The 20,545-nt window shown below is 43.0% G+C and overlaps 1 protein-coding gene across 8 annotated transcripts in view; it reads left to right on the top strand.

Moving 5' to 3' along the window:
- Positions 1 to 20,545, top strand: part of ST6GAL2 (ST6 beta-galactoside alpha-2,6-sialyltransferase 2) — a 260,421-nt gene that overhangs the window by 211,233 nt on the left and 28,643 nt on the right. For 5 of the 8 annotated variants that reach the window (XM_005306968.5, XM_005306969.4, XM_042854375.2 and 2 more), the window contains one exon: positions 16,453 to 17,458. The exons of the other annotated variants lie outside the window; for them this stretch is intronic. In XM_005306968.5, the coding sequence (XP_005307025.2) occupies positions 16,510 to 17,458 (949 nt within the window). In that variant the 5' untranslated portion in view covers positions 16,453 to 16,509. The remainder of the gene's footprint in view (positions 1 to 16,452; positions 17,459 to 20,545) is intronic. 8 annotated transcript variants of the gene reach the window in all.

Genomic DNA, 20,545 nt, shown 5'->3' with positions numbered 1-20,545 from the left:
TTAATTCCACACCAGTCATTTTTTGCATGCAACTCTGCCTGAAGCTAATGGGAGTTGTGTGAAGAAAAAACTGCAGAAGCAGGATCCAGATGGAAGAGTGTGATAGAATTAATTCTCTTCCTTTAAATCATGTTCCTTTAGGTTCTGATACAATAGGACTTAAGCATGCCCTTATTAAATAGCTTGCATGTTTTAATAGAAGCAGAGCTGTTTTGTAACTGCCTTACTCTGAAGTTAATGGAACGACTTATACACATGAGTGAAGTGTAGATTAATGTGAAGTTTGCAGAATTGGACCCTTTATGATTTGCCTGAGTTAAATATGTTAAGCTGAAACAAAATATGAGCTGTTTGAATATGTACAGTATAAAACAATCAGTCTGATGTACAGTTCTTGTCTTGGTTTCTGCTCAAATCTTTCTTTTCCCCACATACTAGTCATGGTAAGAATATACAGTGGGATTCCACCCATTATTCAATAAAAATACTGATAAATAATTAGTGAAGTCTTACTGTATTCCTATATATTATATTGCTTACTGTATTGCTGTATTACTGTGTTGACCTGAAGAAGAGCTTTGTGTAAGCTCAAATGCTTGTCTCTCTCATGTCACCAACAGAAGATGGTCCAGTAAAAGATATTATCTCACCCACCTTGTCTCTGTACTACTATATGGCAGTAAAATCCAAAATGTGCTGAGAGACATATGAACACATAGGAAGAAGCAATCCCTCGCCTGGAAAACTGCACATGTTGATATCTGAAGTCTCTCCCTATCCTTCAGCAAAGATTTATTAGCTTTAATAGCAGGTGCTGGATTGAGGTTTCCTATTGCGAAGACATCATTATTTTTAGTAAATATATTTCATTACATTGACTAGGATACTATGAAGTATTATCATGAATAATTAAAATTAAGCATTGGTTGAAAAATAAATGAACTAGGTACACGTTTGTGATGCATAAATTCTGCTATTTTACTTCATTTGTTCATTTATTCACTAGGTCACAAGTTCAGTGATTCTTAACAGGTTTGCCAGTCACTAGTGCGAACTAGCAAGATTCTGCTGTACTTCCTTATGTGCAGGTGTGGAACCACAAACAGAATGCTCCTTTACCCGCACTGCTCCTACACTACATACTGTACTGTTACACAGCAGAGCTGTATATTGAAAAAGCTGAATACGGAATGTATTACTGAAAGCTGAGTGCGGAATGTAAAACTGAGGATTAGAATAATCCTCTATGGCAGTGGTCACCAACCGGTTGATCGCAATCAACTGGTCGATTCTGGAGACTCTCCCAGTCGATTGCGATCTCCAGCCGCTAAAAGTCTGGCCGTGTGGTGTAGTGGGGCTGCTGTTAAGGCAGGCTCTCTGCCTGCCCCGACCCCACGCCGCTCCCAGAAGTGTCCAGTACAGCCTGCCCCCGCAGGGGTGGGTGGGGAGGGGGCACGGGTCTCTGCACGCTGCTCCTGCCTGCAATCGCTGCCCCCGCAGCTCCCATTGGGCGGGAACGGGGAATTGCGGCCAATGGGAGCTGCGGGGGCGGTGCCTGCAGAGAGGGGCAGCACACGGAGCCACGTGTCTCTCCCCCCTCCTCCCCCAGGGGTCAGGGGTGCATTGGCCCCTTCCGGGAGTGGTGTGGGGCTGGGGCAGGCAGACAGCCTGCCTTGCTTAGTCCTGCTGCACTGCCGCCCAGGAGCTGCTCGAGGTAAGTGCTGCCCAGCGGGAGCCCGCACCAACCCCCAGCCCTGAGAACCTCTCTTGGAGCCAGCACCCCATAGTTCCTCCTGCACCCCAACCCCCTGACCCAGCCCTGGCCCTCCTCCCGGAGCCAGCACCCCCTCCTGCACCCCAACACTCTGCCCCAGCCTGGAGCCTCCTCCTGCACCCTAACTCCCTCCCAGAGCTTGCATCCCTCACCCCCTCCATAACCCCAACCCCCTACCCCAGGCTCAGTCTAGAGTCCCCTCCCACACTCCGAACCCCTCGGCCCCAGCCCAGAGTCCACACCCCCTCCCAAACCCCAACCCCCTGCCCCAGCCTGGTGAAAGTGAGTGAGGTTGTAGGGAGCAAGCAATGGGGGGAGGGGGGAGGAGTGAGCAGGGAAGGGGCGGGGCCTCAGGGAAGGGGCAGGATAGATCCTGGGTTGCACTTAAATTCAAAAAGTGATCTTGTGCATAAAAAGGTTGGAGACCATTGCTTTACACTATCTTACACCCACCACCCCACTCTGCGTAGGGGATGTGACAGGGTCAGGCTAGAATGCCGTATTATTCTAGATTGGGAGAACCCCTCCTGGGGCCACTACCAGATGGCACAATTTGAGCTGTTCTGAGGCTGCTGTAAACTTGCACCAGGGGCTTAATTGGATCCTGGCTAACCTCAGGTCCAAGAGAGATGGGAAGGTGGTGTAATGATATTTCTGTCTCCTCTCCCCACTTGAATCTTCTACCAAGTGCACTTTAGGTAAACATGAGAATCTGGCCCAGAATTTGACTACAATGCTCGTAATTGCAAAATATTTTGTGTACATAATTACTGAAGAATTCCAGGAGAAACTAAGAGCAGGTTACCCTGAGGGATAAATAATACCAGAGATTCTTTGTGAAAGATCTGCGTTAGCCAATGCAAATTATTGGGCTCAATAAATAGGTAACTAGGTGAAATTTAATGGCCTGAGATATAAAGGAAGTCAGGCTTGGTGATCTAATGGCTCCTTCTGGTCTTAAACTCTATGAATATATTCATTCCACATATTCATAAAAATAAGTGTACGTTATTTTCTGTAAACTTGGTCTAATAAATTGCACTGCTCAGAACATTCTTGAGCTCCTGCTGTTGTATGAATAAATTTCACAGGTCTTAATCAGTGAGCTTTACATTAAATGTTAATGGCCAAATTTTACCCATGCACAACTCGTATTGAATTGAGTGGGAGCCAGATTTCCCCCACATGAGGGGAAAGTTTAGTTCATAGGCACAGCATGAGTCCTTTGCTGAAGTCACAGGGACTCCGTGCCTTGCAATATAAGGGCCTAAACTAGGTGAAAATCTGAGAGGACAAGGCAGATGAGGAAATACCTTTTATTGGACCCACTTCTGATGGTGAGAGAGACAAGCTCTGTGCGAGCTTGAACTCTTCTCTCTCTCACCAATAGAAGTGGGTCCAATAAAAAATATTTCCTCACCCGCCTTGTCTCTCTAATATCCTGGGATCAGCACAGCTACAACAACACTGCGTACAACAGTGAAAATCTAAAACAGATGGGAGTTAGTGCTGATTCATAGTATTGACCTAGTATACCTATAAATTCTCTCAAGCTTTCCACAGCAGTTTGGAAAAGAAGAGTAAAATCCCCCAATCAGAAAGATGAGCCAAATAGGGGATATGGACCAGTTTGGATCTCTCTCTTTACTTGTCAGACAGACTTTACAGTGGTGGGGCATTCCAGACTTATGTGGACTTACACTGCTCAGATATCTGGTCATTGTTCATCCAAAATCTGTGGCTAAATATAAGCTGTAGTTTGTATGTCAAATGCCAAACATAGGCTTCATAGTGTATCCTCCTTGCCTGGGCCTAATGTTGCCTGATGGACATTTATTCTGAAAAATCAGGGCCCCAAAAACTAAACGTGATATATTGAAAAGTAAATTATTCAAGATAATGTTTTTCAAAATCACCGTGTATCATACATAGATTAGAGATCCTGGAGCTCTTCTTCTGGACCCTCTGTCTAGTCATTTTGATTGTACTTATAAGAAGCTAGAGTTCATAGAAGCATGAAAGAGAGGGTTTTTTGGTGGCATGTGCACCTGTGTTGGAGGAACTCTGTGTCACTGCATGTATATCCTTAAATTCTACTAAAATACATCATTGTAGTGCCATGCACATTGTTGGCACTAAAACAATTTCAAATCCATGCAATGGATAGTATTTTTTTGAAGGTAGTTTGGTACTTGAGAAGCATGAAGGACATATAGTCTTCTTACCAGAACAGGTACAGTATGGTCAATGGCAGGAATGAGCAAGCCTCCCAACACTTGGCTCTGCTGATGTGTCTGCTGATGATGTCCTTCAGCTGTGACCATGAAGGACCTTTAGAGGCCAGAGGATAGTTGAGTCTTCATGCTTTTTCTTCCGGCTAAGAGCTTGTCTACACATGGAGCCATTCAGGAATAAAAAGGCATATTTATTCCAGAATAAGAGTGTCTGCGCATGGAGTATTCCACTTTAAATTCACAGCCTATCTTATTCTGGAATAACTTTCATGTGTAGATAAGCCCTTCGATTGCCAAATAATGCTAATCTTCGTGGGTTTGAGGCTTTTTTTTTTTTTAATGTGCATTAAGAAATTAACTAAAAACTGACAACATGTTTAGATATTAGATGATTCTTCACTTCAGAAGCGGAAAAGAAGTAAACAAAATACCCTTGGTAAATGTATTTGCCTGCTTGCCCCTTGGAAGTATGCTTGAGGGTAGGGGATAACCAAGCAATCAATTTCTGTAAAATCAGTTTTCTTTTAAAGCATTCTTTTCTAGTCTTAATGGTTGAAAAGAGAACCTTCCAAGTGTGACTGACCATAAAGCAATGAATTGCTGTCTTTTTATTATTTATTTGTATTACTCTAGCATCTTGGAGCCCCGCTAATGGACCAGGGACCCTATTGTGTTAGATGCTATACAAGCATAACAAAAAGAGCTTTCTTCCTGACTCAGCAGACAGCTAGCTCCAAGACCTCTGCTGCTGCTCATAGCTTCACTTGCAGAAGATATAATGGGCTGGACTGTTCAGTTTCACTCTCCTGTTCTTTAAGAAAGCTATGAGCATTAACTATCTTTGAAGATACACCGCTACCCTGATATAACGCGCCCCGATATAACATGAATTCGGATATAACGTGGTAAAGCAGTACTCTGAGGGGGCGGGGCTGCACACTCTGGTGGATCAAAGCAAGTTCAATATAATGCGGTTTCACCTATAACGCGGTAAGATTTTTTTGGCTCCCGAGGACAGCGTTATATTGAGGTAGAGGTGTAGTAGTATAAAGTGGAATGATTTTAAAACAAATGATGTTAGGAGAGTAGATGGGATTGGCTGCATTTGAAAAGATGGTGGTGGACATGCTGTAGAAGACAAATAGATGATAGGATGCCAAAGAAAATAATGCAAACATAACCAAGGTTAGTCCAAACTAGAGGCCAACCACCAACTAGATGGTGGGATGCATAGGCTGGGACATGACCACGCTGAACTTAATGGAGGAATATGTCATGGACAAGAATGAATGGTGGTGTGGTACTTGTCTCCGTTTCTGTAAAGATGCTTTGTGAGAAGGAGGAGAAGAATAATTAACAAAAGTAGGCACTGGGGGGGTAGATTCACGAAGGGACTTGTGTTGAGACATTCAGCATCCCAATGCCTAATTTTCAGGTGCCTAGAAACTCACTGAGATTCACAAATCTAGAGTTAGGCACTCAGGCTTCTAATGAAGGGAGGGTGATAGGGATTCACAAAAGCCAGTATGCTAGGCAGTTCCCCACCTTAGCTAGCCAATGGGAGATGCCAAGGAGATGGGTGTGTGCTAAGCTCTGCCCCTCTCAGGAAGTTGGGTGCCTAAATCAGGGCTGGAGGGAGGCAACTATCTCTGCTTGGGATTCTCAGGTGTGACCTTTTTTGGAGGAAGAGGACAACCTCACTTACCTGAGAGGTGGCAGATTCCTGTTCAAACCCCTTCTTTCCCTTATCCCAAGTGAGTACCCTAACCACTGGGGTAAAAGTTCTGAGGGAGGTCATCCTCCTTCTTTCCTCCTATGCCCTCAGCCATTTCGTATGGAGTTAGGCATGGTCTGAGCACATTTACCAGACCAGGCCCTGGAGGCAAGTTAGGCGGAGGAATGTCTGTCTTCTCCAAGTTTGTGCATTGCATTGGGGCTTAGGCAGGAGATAGGTGTCTGGATGCTGAGAGTGAGGCAGCAGTACATGTACACAGAGACAGAAATATAGGTGCCTAGGAAACTTTTACAGCGGGGGTAGTCAATAGGCAGACCGTGGGCCATATTTGGACCACCAGCCGCTTTTGAACGGACCCTGAAATCTTTTTATTTACTTATTATTACCATTATTATTATTTTATTATTGTTTTCTCTGGAATCTGGACCTTGACTATACCTTGACCAAGAAATTTGGAACTTGACAAAAAATAATTGACTACCCCCGTTTTACAGAATAAAATTTAGGAACCTACAGGATTCAACAGCAACTGAGCAGGGGGTTTGTGAATACCAGTGGAGCTTAAATCTGTGACTTAAGCATCTAAAGTGGCAGTTAGACATCTAAGTTCCTTTGTGAATCTAGCCCTAAGAACTATTCAAGAGAGGAGGACCCAGAAAAGAAGGTGGAGGAAAGGCAGGCTGGGGCAAGGGTAGAGCAGTGGAAACCTACCACTTTTAGCATCCAGGAGATCCCTCTGTGTGTAAATATGGTAAAGGGACCCCATCCTATATGGGGATATATGATTTACGGTGTGTTCCGGGTGAATACATAATCTGTTTTCTCTCCCCTGAGATGAAGAGGAAGTGCAAGTTGGAGGAGAAGAGGGGAACGTTTGAGGGACAAAGGCAGGCCAGTGTGGAGCCTGAGGGAGAGAGTCTGTGAGTAAACTGAGAGAAACTGGGAGTGACTGAGAGAAACTGAGAGTAAGTGGAGAGACTGAGTTTTGAGCAGGACAGACAGAAGATGAGGATCTTTTTAGTGTAAGGCTGGCTGGTGAAGTCAGTCCATGTGTGATGGCGTGTTCCTGAGCATCCATTCCTGTTTGTTCCTGAGCATTGGTTCCAGTCATCTCCTATCATTGATTCATGTTGTCCTGGACATCCAGAACAGGAGAACCAAAGGTCCTTCAGATCCAGTGGGTCTGGTCTAATGTGCACCTCCTCCCCCCACCTGCAAGCAAGCATCCCTGGAGTTGAATCCATCTCTTCAGGAAGTCACAAGAGGTGCTTGAAGCTCAAAGACAGACTTGGGCATTAGCATCCAGTGAGAAATTTGGGGAAAGAGGAACCTTGAACAAAATTATGATGACCTATAAGATATTAGCTTATAGCATATAGATATAGATAGATTTATTTATTTAGAGAGTTATATTTAGTTAAGTACATAGTGTGTGTATGTGTATTTGAATCATTTTTTTTTATTATATATATTCTTCAGTTATTTAATGTTACTGTAGGTAGGTGGAATCCAGTTCCATTTGTTCTGGTTTAAATAAAATTCCTGTTGTTGTTTTTTTGGACAACCAGTTGTATTACTGTGGCTACTTTTTATCACAGTGCAACACTCCCCCTTCCCCAGCTCTCTCCTGCCAAGTAATTATTATATCACCACTGTGACGGATCATTACTAAATAAATCTTGGCTGGTGGTTTTGGGATGGGGTGACCCTCAAATTTATTTCAAATTATACCACAATAAGCCTACTCTGAGAGGTCTGTTTACAGGATCCTAAGGGATTGGGTGTGGGGGAGAGAGGAGAAGAGAGCTTCAAATGTATCTAACATCTGTTAGCTAATATGAAGGACAGAATCCCAAGCAGGGCCCAGGGGCAGCATCTGGGAATTGGGGTTGTCTCTGGGTTTGAAGCAAACTGCCCACCAGCTGGGTGTCTTCGCTTCGCCTTCCCCTCATGAGGAAAATGTCTTAAGCAGAATTTGCTTATCCTTGTTACTTAAAGGTAATTAGAGAGGAGTGTTCCAGTGAAGTGAATGGTATTTCATAGATCTGCTTATTGGCTGAAAACCAAAAAGACACAGCATTTGAAACACATGCTAACAAATGTTATGTGAATCTGGAGAATTTAACCTGTTGGATAACAGGAGAAGGGGAATATATTCTATGTAAACTGACTGGCTTCCGACCTCAGTCATTATTTAAATTGAGCCTTTCCTCTAGAGCAGGGATCAGCACGCAGCCCGTCAGGGACGGTTTGTTTACCTGCTGCGTCCACAGGTTCGGCCAATCGCAGCTCCCACTGGCCGCGGTTCGCCGCTCCCGGCCAATGGGGACTGCGGGAAGCAGCGGCCAGCACATCCCTCGGCTCACGCCGCTTCCTGCAGCCCCCATTGGCCTGGAACGGGGAACTCGTGGCCAGTGGGAGCTGTGATTGGCTGAACCTGTGTACACTGCAGGTAAACAAACGGTCCTGGCTCGCCAGTGGATTTCCTTGATTGGCCGCGTGCCAAAGTTTGCCGATCCCTGCTCTACTGGTAAAGGCACACAAACCGCTTCTATCAAAAATTGTTGTTGTTTGTATTAACATAGCTCCTGAGAGCCCTAAATCACAGAACCCCACTGTGTTAGGTGCTGTACAAAAACAGAATGAAAAGATGGTCAAAGAGCTTACAATTTAAGGCTTCGGAAGAACTCTATTTACTGTTTAACAGATCTTCTGCACTGGCTTATGGATCTAAAAATACACCCGGGGCCTGATTCTGGTCTCAGTTACACTGGTGTAAATCAGGAGTAAATTATAGAATTACTGAGGTGCAAAACTAGTGTGAGAACAGTCAGGGCCCTTCTTTTAAATTTCATAGCAAAAATGACCAATCAGGCTAATTTTGCAGCCCAGACAGACTTGCTTACACCAGTTTTTCACCGATATAATGCCATTGTTTTCAAAGGGGCTGATTCTCTACTGCCTTGCATATTGCATATTCACATGTATGCAAAGTGAATATAAAGTACTAAAAGTTCAGAATGGCAATGTTTATATCCATGGCATGTACGTGTAAATGACTAGACAATGTGCAAGGCAGTGAAGAATCAGACTCATAATCTTCATTTAATTTACCAGGTTCCTCACACTGTTTGAATGATGGTAATTCTTAGACCTCCTGCATAGCTGCAAAGTTTCCAAACAGGTAGAATTCATGGCCACATCCAGTGGTTAGCATCAAATTACATACAGCAGAAAAGATCTGTTGATCTAAAGTTGGTCTAAAGTAGTAAATCACTGAGCCATGCACACAACAGTGCCAGAATGGAGAAAATGCATTAATACCACATTATTTTGTTTTATAAAGCCAAACAAAACATCTAGCTAGTGTTGGTTGGCTTGTCATCAGCAATGTTGGCATGTTAAAGTCTGTAGTGTTTTTTAAATATGCAAAAGAAAAATGAATATATGTCATTCTAGAAAACTTCAATTTTTGATTATACGTCTCTAAAACGGGCCAAATGGATTTTATTCTTTAGTTTGGCAATCTTTCTCCCAGGATGAAATCTTTCATTCCAACTTTCAGCCCAGACAAAGTAAGTTTTGTAGGGAAGATTGTATATGCATATATACATATGTGCATGTGTGTATATAAATAAAACATTAATTATAATGGTGAAGACTCAAATGCTCTATTATAATTCAATAAATTACATTATACAGTTAAAGAAGGATCAATTGAATGTACTTCTTGTATGAATAGTCCTTATGCTGCTAAAGATATGCTTGTGTAAGGCAAGTATTATTTAGCCTAAAGATAGAACTAAGAAATAAGAATCATTTTTACCACACTTCATATTTTAAAAGTTAATTTTATAAGAAGGTCTTTTTGTCCTTTCTAGTACCAATGGAAAATGGCAGGTTTAAATGTGAATATAATTGAAATCCAAGTTAAAAAAAAAAAAAAAAAGTGCTACAGTTCATACATTACCCGAGTATACAATAGAGATTTATTCTGTAGGTGTAGAATTTACCATTCTATTCTGACAGTGTAAAGGAAGGAAAAATGTCAAGAGCATTACAGACTTCAAATGGAAAATCAAATTCTTCAAACCATTCCTGCTTAGATATCAGATGTGATTTTGGGCTAAGTTTATGTAATAATGTTTAAATAACTTTTGGTACCATGATTACTGTGTTCGTATGATTGTGAGCATAAACATTTCTCTCTTCCAGGAAGCAATTTAGAGTTCTATTTTGTGCTGCGATAACTGCTGTGTTAAGTTAGAGTAATACAGCAACTGCAACCCTTTATAGAGCAAAGAAAAGAAGCCTTTTATTTTAACCTTGCTGAAAGCGGAAATAAAATGAGCTGTTGCATACCGTGTAGAACTGCGCAAAGACTTAAAACATTTTTTCTTGTGAGTAGTCACTGTGGTTTGTATGATTTGGTGAGACTGCAAATTGTTCATCCTGTCAAGCTTAAAACAAACAGACTCAAAACACTTCCTTTCTTTTGTTAAAATATGTGTTTCTGCAGAAACACATATCTAAAGCTATCCCGAAAAAAAATATGCTGGTTGAGTATTTTCCTTCTATTGAATGGGCCATTTATTTCCCTCCCTCCTATATTTCTAGCTGCAATGCTATAGAAGATTCCTGCAGTCATGCTTGGTTAAACCTGAGGTCAGAATACAGGAGCATGCTGCTTTGAACTGCGGTTTTGCAGGAGAAAAGAAATTCATTCACTTTTCTAAATTGAAAGGAGTGGGCAGGGGGAATCAGTTCCACAGAAAATCAGAGAGGATTGAAAATGGGTACAGTTTCCTGCTTGTGCTCTAAATGATTGGTCACACTGTGCCAGTGCACTTGTGTTTTAGAATTTCCTCTCTCATCAACAGTTACTACTGTGTGTCAAATAACACCCCTATGGAGGCTTATGATAAAAATATGCATTCTGTTTCAAATACAAACCAACAAGTCCATCAGAGAACTCAGAGCAAGGAAGAAATCTGATTTAATACTTTACCCACCAGGCCCAATGATTTCTCCCTTCCTCATACACCTGGGCTGTGGGGACCAGTGAAGCACCTCCTTGGGATTGAGCCAGCCCTTTGGGAGTGGCAGGGAGACACACAGCTAGGGTCCTGCAATTCACCCAGATTGTAATGTGGGGATTCCTTTTCCATGGGCCTAAGGCATCAGTGGCCTCCTTCTGCCAAATGACATAAGCTAAAGAAAAGCAGAGTAGGACACACATGGGTGAAGTCAGCCCTGCTCCAGAGCAGCAGGAACTCCCCCAGTGCAACTGGTGCTGGCACCAATAGGACAGGAAGAAGCCCAGCCGAGATGCATCGTGTCCCTCTCCCATCCCCAGTTGTCACAGTTTCTGGATGTTGGCTGTTGCTAAAAACAAAAAAAAACAAAAAATGAAACTGGGGGCGCTTTCTGTCTCATTGGCTGCCTGTTTGCCCTGCACTGTCACAGTCTCTGCCACCAGCTTCTCTCCCCCTGCCCTCTGTGCTGTTCTCTGGCCCAAGGGTTCTCAAACTTGATTGCACCACAACTGCCTTCTGACAACAAAAATTACTATACGACCACAGGAGGGGGGACCGAGACCTGAGCCTGCTCAAGTCCGCCGCCCCGGGTGGGCGGCCCAAAGCCCAAGGACTTCAGCCCCACTACCAGCTGGTGGAACTTAAAGCCCTGTCAAACCTGCTCTAAGTTCTACCAAGTTGCACCAAGGGCTGATTGGCTTTCTGCTGCCTGGGTGGCATGTATATGTATGTAAAGGTTGCATACCATCACCTTTCTTCTTTTATCCATAGGTGAGCCATCTAGAGCTCTCGCATACTTGACATAGCTCTTCATTATGTCACCACAACTGGAATGGGACTGTAAATAGTTTTATGAAAGATGGAGAGGTCGTCTGTCCCTGGTTGAGCCCACAGTTAGGAAAGGAAATTTAGGAAAGGAAAGGAAATCCTGGCCCCATTGACTTCAATGGGAGTCTTCTCATTTATTTCAGCAGGGGCCAGGATTTCACCCTTGATGTTTAATATTAGTGAGAATCAGATGTGGCTATTATGGAGATTATGAAAGTGAGTGCTGGTGGTTGTGATAGATGGGGCTGCTTGACATTTTAGCTGGCAGATGGGGTCACTCTGCAGCACTGTTCCCTCTGTTCCTAGATCTACTGAAGAGCATTCCATATAGCTGGGGAGCCACACGTGGGGCAAAGATGGGAGTGTCACATGTATTTTCCCCCTGCCAGCCCAGGCTACGTTAGCTTCTAAGTTGAGTAGTCTCTGCCCTGTGGAGTTCATTTGATGAAGCTCCAGGAACAGTGATGGTAGAGAAGTTCCTGGCAGCTTGGCTCCAATGCCAACTACCTGTAGGGAGGTGGTAAAGGGTGAGTGGGTATCAGAAGCATAAAGCCTCCATGTGAATGGTTCTGGTCTCCACTGAAACCCCGGGGTTTATGCAGCCAAGTCCCCCTGTCCTGCAGAATAATCTAGGAAATGATCCTCAACAGAAACCTCACTGAGATTTTCTCCAGCTTGTAGTGTTGCCAACTCTAGTGACTTTACCGCAATTCCCACAATATTTGGTGATTTTCTTAAAGTCCCAGCTGCCAGAATCAGAGAATAGCTTGACATCATGAACCTTATAGATGCCCAAGCGCCAGAAGGCAACACCCCTCCCCCCAAAAAAATTATTATTTTTAAAAGTTCATTATTTTTAAGTCAGTCTAATAACTTTTGGGAGCCTGATTCATGATTATTGAAAGCTTGGAGTTGGTAATATTGCCCATCTCTCTTCCCCATTTTGGTGTTCCCTGGGAGGGGGCAATCTGATGCAAAGCACACAAAGTAACGTTATAGATATATTAGCACTGCATTATTTAGATGACCCTGCAGAAACAAAAAGGAACTGTTTTTCATTGCCACAAGAAATACTGAATACAGTTGACTTATCTGGCAAATAATGATTAAAGATACTAACAAGAAAGCTGTCCAAGAGCAATTCATTAATTAGAAGGCCTAATTATAGCCAATAGACAAGTTCCTTTGCCATAAACAAACCAATATATATTTTTGGCAGACACCATCCCCAGGGGTCTGTCAGTTTTTCTGCCTACTGTACAGGCCTGTGCAGCAACTGTGAGAATGCTAAAAATAATTTGGCACCCCCCTCACAAAAGTGTGTGTGTGTGTGTGTGTTTCTCTACCCTAGAAATGCAGCCTCCAGCTGTCTTGACTCATGCCAGAGGTTTCTTAATACCATGGAATTAGCTGACTAAAGAAGCACGTCCTGTCTACTCAGGCTACGTAAAGGTTCCATGAAATAAACTTAGTCTGATTTCCGGCACCCTGGGAATGTCTGCCTGCAACTAACATTCAGTATCCCAAATAACCCCAAGGTGACCTGCTCTTTGTAAAACTGCAGCCAAGAAAAACCCTGTTTAACATAACAGTGCAAAACTTAGAACATCAACTTGAACCATGCCGACCTCTTAGCTGCTGAGGTCTATGCAGATTAATTTAACAATAGGCAACCTTGAAAGGGAGGAATGTTCCAAAGAGATCTCCTTCACCCATCTCTTCTCCTTTAATAAATAGTCAGGAGGCTTGGCTTAGAAAAACTGAAAGTGCCCCTTGTTAGGAAACAATGGGAGTTACAGCAGAGAGGCAGCACACCGTAATTTGAATCTTAGCAGAACAAAGTTACACCTCCCATAGACTGAGGCTTTCATTGGAAAAATTTTGATTGAGAATTAGGGTCATTTTCTGGAAATTTAAAAAATAGACATGGTTTTGCCTTTTGTTGTCCATACATTGTTAGTATTTTATTAAATAAATAAATGACCCCCTGACCTGAGAGAGAGTTTCAACTGGCTTTCATGCAAGCAAACTGGCTAAAGACAAAAACTTTCCAGATGGGAGTTGGAGCTTAGACATCAGCTAATGCTTAGACATGCCCACCACTCAGGAGAGATGCAGCAAGATAAGATCTTGAGCTACAGGGGTGCCAGAGGGAGACACTTACCTTTGCTGAAGAAGAAACTATCTTACCTTCTAATTACATTCTCCACTGTAAAAAGAACAGGAGTACTTGTGGCACCTTAGAGACTAACAAATTTATTTGAGCATAAGCTTTTGTGGGCTACATCCCACTTCTTCGGATGCATAGAATGGAGGATATATATATATATACACACACACACACACATACAGAGAGCATGAACAGGTGGAAGTTGTCTTACCAACTCTGAGAGGCCAATTAAGTAAGAGAAAAAAAACTTTTGAAGTGATAATCAAGATAATCTTTTATTGGACCAATTTCCACTGGTGAGACAAATGTTTGACCTTAAACAGAGCTCCCAGACTGGAAGAAAACCTCTGTGTATGCCTGAGTCTCTTTCACCAAAGTTGGACCAATAAAAGACATTAGCTCACCAACCGTTTCTCTCTCTCATATTCTGGGACCAACACTATAAACATGAAATGTATACACAGCTAGAGGAACACCTGAGTGAGCAAAGGGTAACGTGTGCTGTCCGGAAGGCAGTCGTTGAAAAGTGGAGGGTGGATGGAAACCAGCAGGGAAAATTATAAAAAGGGATGAGAGTGGTTCAGACAGGCAAAGAATGCTGATTAACAAATGCAAATCATTTGAACACTGAGTGGGCCGGTTAGAATAACTTCAGTGCAGATCTAAGTTACACAACAATCATATTGTAAGCAGTCTCCTGACAGAAATAGCCTTGAGTCTTTTCAAACTGGAAACAGCACTCATGAGACTTGTTTTGTACTGACAGAGTGGGGGGAAGGAAATGGGTCAGTTTGCCTAATAGGTATTTTTCCAGGTGTTTTGTATAACCGAAGCTGAGTGTATGCGGAGCATGGGAATTAAGTGTTCACTGTTACACTGATGAATTTCTTCCGTGTATTAGAAGTAAGTTTGTTTGCAGTGAAACTTGGCCATTCAGCTGTGACACTGTGATATTGTGTCTCTACTTGGACATTTGTAAGGCCCCAAGTCAGCTGCTCTTCTGCTGCTCGAGGCTTTGCCTAGACTAGAAAAATAGGAAATAGCTTTACTGCACAGTTAAGTTGGGTGATTGGCACCCCCGGGTCTTAGCATCTGCAAAGCCCCACTTGCATTACTGCATCCTCCCTATGTGTGTCTGGATGTATGGGCTGATCCTCTGCTCCACCCTGCCGTAATATGCTCTCTTGTTGCTGGTCAGCTGAGTGGTAAAGAATGTCCTAATGTCTGTGACGAGCCATCAGCCCTGCAGTGTATTTTCCTTGGAGTAAAGTCCTGTGACTCAGATTTTACTTCATTTTTCCAGGATTTTGTCCCTAAAATTCCTCCACAATCCCAGCGTCGTGGATAAAGTGCAAATTTCCAAGTCTATACCTGTTTTTTTTTTTTTTTTTTTTTAAGTCTATTACTGTCCTTGAGCTGTATATTTAGTGGCTTGTCCCATCAGTTCTATCTTTTAGAAATAGGCTAACTCTTGGCATCCCATCTTGGCATCCAAAAATCCACTCTGTTCTTTCCACTAATACTACAGAATGTGTCGTACAGGGGATGTGAAAAAGACAGTTGTTTTGCATATAAAGAACCTGATATTCTGCTGGACTACACTGGTTTTAAAGCCATTGGGCCAGATCAGGTGGTGCAATGAAGCAACACCAATTTACACCAGCTGAGGAAAATTTCAGTGGAGATACATCAGTGTAAAACCGGTGCAACATTGGATAATCAGGCTATGGAAGTAGTAGTATAAGCATGAGATGACACAGCTGAAATAGACACACTACACTGTGCTCGATATTATTCTTTGACAAATAAAATTTGTCCTTCAAAATACAAATGGGCCGCCAGCATATTGCTACATGCAGCATATTTCTGTTTGTGTGGGAGTAGTGGGCCTAATTCTTCTCTCACTTGCGCTGGCTTTCCTCCAGTGTAACGCCATTGACTTCACATGAGTCATTTCTGATTTATACCCGTGTGAGAGAAGAATTGGGCTCAAAGTCTGCAGTAAGACCCATCCATATTTGAAATTCATGCTGAGGTTCAGCACAGCCTGAGGCTAATATGTTGCTGAATAGTTTGTAGAACAACTTGCAGCCGGTGTGTACATCCACTTGCATAATTCAACCATATAAAAATGGAGGTATCCCATGTAAATGAATAAGGCCCCCATTCCAGTCTGCCTATGAGCCTCCCCTCACTAGCCCCTTGCACAGCAAGGCTCTTCTGTACTATGCAGAGGCTCTGTGCACTGCCTACATAATTCCTTGACCTTTATACTGAAGAATCATAGTGGTTCGACTGCAGAGGGCCTTCCATGGCCATAGAGGAGGGAGCTAGACTTTCTCCATAATGCACATCAATTTTGTTTTTAATCATGTTGGTGTATTGGGTACAACAGAAGCCGACAGGTAAATTATCTCCTTTAGGTCAGGTTCCAATGTTGCTCTATAAACTGGCCACCAGAGACTGCTTCTGTAGCCAGCAGCTGTCACCATGCGGATGGAGCCAAAATGTGTTACCTATATGGTGTCCCTGAGCGCCTATGTTTGTTTCTTCCCCTGAGACTCTCACGCTGCTGTGTATGCACTGAGCCTACTCCTCCCAGAACTTTTAAATATACTTCTACGTTTTCTTTGTTTTCAGAACAGCTCTTGATTAATATTTGATATTCTTTTCAGGTTTCATTCCCCTTCACCAATACTTCAAGGCACAGAAGAGTTGGTACAGGCATTGCCATGAAACCTAACTTGAAGCAATGGAAACAACTAATGCTGTTTGGGCTATTTGCATGGGGTCTCCTTTTCTTGGTGATCTTCATCTATTTTACAGATAGCAACACTGCTGAACCAGTTCCAAGTTCCTTCTCTTACATTGAGACGAAGAGGCTCCTGCCCATTCAGGGCAAGCAGAGAGTTATTATGGGAGCAATACATGATCCATCATCCTCTGAAACCATAGATAGGAACGAGGTGCTTCTTAACGAAGATCTCTTAGATTCATTTAAATCGGGGACCGGAAGCATTAAAAAGTGGATTGATCTAGAGGATGGCTTTGAAAATGAAGAAGAGTTTTTTCCTTCCCAGGTAGGGAGAAAATCAAAATATGCTTTCTATCAAGGGGATGACAACTATTTATTTGCTGCTGGCCAGCCTCAGCAACACAGCAACATTCAAGAGCTAGTGAAATTCATCTCTCCCAATGAGGATGATCAGAAGGAAAATGTTTTACAGGAAAAATGGACCCATGAGAAAAGAACAAAGAAAAGAAACCCAACACGCAGGAGAAGCCAGCTGTTTGATGAGTCTGATGATTGGGATGGGTTATATTCCACAATGTCAAAATCCTTCCTTTATAGGCTTTGGAAAGGGGATATCTCCTCCAAGATGCTGACCCCTCGCCTGCAGAAAGCTATGAAAGACTATCTGAACACCAACAAGCATGGGGTGCGGTTCAAAGGGAAACGACGAAACTCCAGACTGACAGGAGACCAGCTCATCTGTGAGCTCAAGGACAGGGTGCATGTGAAAACAATAGATGGCAAGGAGGACCCCTTTTCAGCTCTTGGATGGGAAAAGCACGTTCCTCAAATTCCACTGGGCAAACTATATCCACATGGCTTCGGAAGCTGTGCCGTAGTTATGTCTGCTGGTGCAATACTGAACTCTTCTCTAGGGGATGAAATAGGTGGGTGAAAATGCATCTCACTCATAAGTGTGTGTGTGTTCATCTATCAAAGGGTCCATCCTTTTTCAGGGATAAGCCTGATGATCCTTATTCTTCTCTCTCCCCAGTTTTACATCCGTATAACTCCATAGACTTCAGTGGAGTACTCCTGTATGACACCAGTATAACTGAGAGAAAATCAGGCCCATGGTAGTCATTCATTTTAAGAGGGTGACGTCCTTTTATTTATTTTATTATGGTTTGGGGCACAAAGAATGCATTGAGTTTAATAGAACTGTGACAGTTTTACATATTGGTGTGATGCATGTTTACTTCCTTAACAGGTTAGTTTTATTCTCAGGCTTTCATTTTTAAAATCTTCATTGTATTTCTGTCTATACATTAGTACAGTGTAAGGAAAAGCTTTTGTTTTGTTTGTTGTCTTAGGATTTCTTTACTGATGTGACACAATCATAATATGTTAAAAGGATCAAGAGAAGGAAGAAATATATGCATCAAATTTCCTCCATTTGCTTCTGGAGCACCAAGAATTATCTCTCCCAACTTTCCGTAGAAATCTTTGGATGTACACTAGTAATTCCTCCCATCATCCAGGATTTCTCATCTTCATACCTGCTTCATCTTACCGCTCTGTCTCTTTGCCACGGGTTTCCCTTAAATCTCTGTGATCTATTAGAACCGCTGTCATTATCAAACTACTCTAATGGGCTTCCAGCACAGCACAAGTGCCCTGCCAGCCGGCAGCTAAAATCAAAACTGAGTAACCCCCAATTTCATGAGAAGTCCCACTGATTTAGAAACCTCTGAGGTGAAATAGCTCAACAATTCCTTCCTCCCACTGTGTGCTGTCACTGAAATGAAGCAAAATCCTTTAGTGTCAGAGTCTCAAACCAGCACAGGTATTTTCGGTGTGGTGTTGGGTGGTCACCCTGGCGTTGTGGTGCCTTCAGTGCCCATTTGACTCCATGGCACTAAGCTTTCCCTCATAACAATTCTGGTCATGGCAGCCTCATGCCACTCACTCTGTATTCTTGTGGAGCCTTTAGTTTAATTGGGAATGTTCACCTGCTGTGTCTCTCCTGAATGGAAGAGTCCCAGTAAAAGTTACAGGTTTGAAATGCCACCATTAATAAGGCCTTCGTCAAATATTTCAAACCCCTCCATCGGAAAAGCCTGTGGGAAAGGAACAGGGAAATTAAAATTAAGGTTTCTCTCAGAAGCCCCCTCCAGAACTTTCTGTCAGGCAGTCAGGGCTTAGCGGAGTGCTTGGTCACAGAACCTGTACATCTTTGGGCATCTGATGAATGCTAGAGCAAACCATGCAAGGCCCCTGTTCTGCTGCACCGGTTCTAATGCCCACTCCAGCTATTTGGAAATGCTCCATTGGAGTCAGGGTGTGGGATATAGCATGCTGCACACATAGCGTGTGGTGGAATGGTGATGCTGGCCCTGCCATCAGCCTTTCTGCCCCCAAGCTTCTCCTTCCCCAGGCACAGATTTTCAATCCTGAAGAGAGACCAACTAGAAAGGAAGAGATCTTCTGATGGAAGAACATGGGGTGCAGCTCCAGGTTGCACGCGCCTTCTCGTAGTTTGTGATACGCATATCAGGGTTGTAATTAGATATCTTTCCAGAAGCAAAAAATGGATAAAAGAGGCTCACAGGGACTTTTTATTAATAGCCCTTTAGCTCCCTCTTCTGTGTTCCTATTAGAAATGCTGTCATAGACTTTAATTTGCTCTTCGCTTTTTGGACTCTCATCATAGCTGTTTTTGAAAGAAAATAGATGTTGCAACTGTAAACACTTTAATTGTAGATCATGTTATTTAATGGCAAGCACAACTGTTTTGGCAGCATCACATTCTGTTGTGAAGTCGTGTGGAGGTTTTATTTTCCCCTTAACATGTGAATAGTAATCAGTCATTTTATAGCTTTATCCTGGATACCTCAAAATACTTCACAAGGTTTAAAATCACTCCTCTTAAAAGCAGCTAATACAAGTGTTAAACTGCACCCCAGTTTACTTTTCTTTTAAAAGAAAAGGTTTTTACACGTGATATAAAAGCCAGCACTGATAGATGTGGGAAGTTTTAAGACGCTGCTAAATGGTGTTAACAAACAGTGAACTGTATAACTCCCTGTGGTTACAAGATTGTGGTCAAAACGTTCAAACCTGGACACCTAAAGTTAGGGTCCTAAAATCCCATATTTAGGCACCTAAATGTAAGGGGTTTAATTTTCAGAGGTGCTGAGCCTGCAGCTCCCATTGACGCTTCTGGGGAAAAAAATCAGGCCACTCATGTTTGGGTGGAAGGGGCCAAAATCTTTTGAGCCAGAATATGTGAGGCCATTGCACGGTGCACAGAGATGTACACCCCTCCCTGCTTGGTACCAGAAGGAGCTGGGGAGCTCAGCACCTTGCAGATTCGGGCCCGTACGGCTCAGTCCCGAATCTCACATTCCCACAAGTCGTTCCAGTGACCTCAGAGTTGGAATGTGTTGATCTTCAGGTCGCACTGCACTGCAGTAGCTCTCCACTATTTTTCCAGGCCGACGGCCTGGGTGAAAAGGGGAGAGTTAATGTGGGTGGGACCAGCGTAGTATGCAAAGTGAACGCTGGGCTCCATGTGGAATGATTTTGTAGCTGTGCCCAGAGCTATGGATGGGTGCATTTTAAATATAGTTAAATTAATAACTGTTATAGTAACTCATTGTACTCATCAGTTAAACCATCACATGAGATGAGGTGGGTAGCATACTTTGGCCTAGATGATCCCCCCTCTCTCCATAGGCAGAAGGGAGAAAACTCATGTAGATCCTAGGGCCAGGTGTGAAAGTAAGAGAGTACTGTCTGTAGTGGGGGTGCCATTCTCACTGACCCCCTTTCTCATCATTCCTCTGCACCCCCTTCCAACCTCTTCTGAAATCTACATAAGCAGTAAGGAATGCTCACAAAGACAATACTGACGGAAGCTTCAATCCAGCAAAGTACTTAAGCTGAAATCAATAGGATTTAAGCATGTGCTTAAAGATAAGCATATGGTTGACCACTTTGCTGAATTGGGGCCAAAGTCAGTTGTCTGTTAT

The sequence above is a fragment of the Chrysemys picta genome, chromosome 1 (assembly GCF_011386835.1).
Source record: "Chrysemys picta bellii isolate R12L10 chromosome 1, ASM1138683v2, whole genome shotgun sequence".
In the NCBI taxonomy this organism is placed as follows: domain Eukaryota; kingdom Metazoa; phylum Chordata; order Testudines; family Emydidae; genus Chrysemys; species Chrysemys picta.
This window is presented reverse-complemented; position numbering and strand designations above follow the sequence as displayed.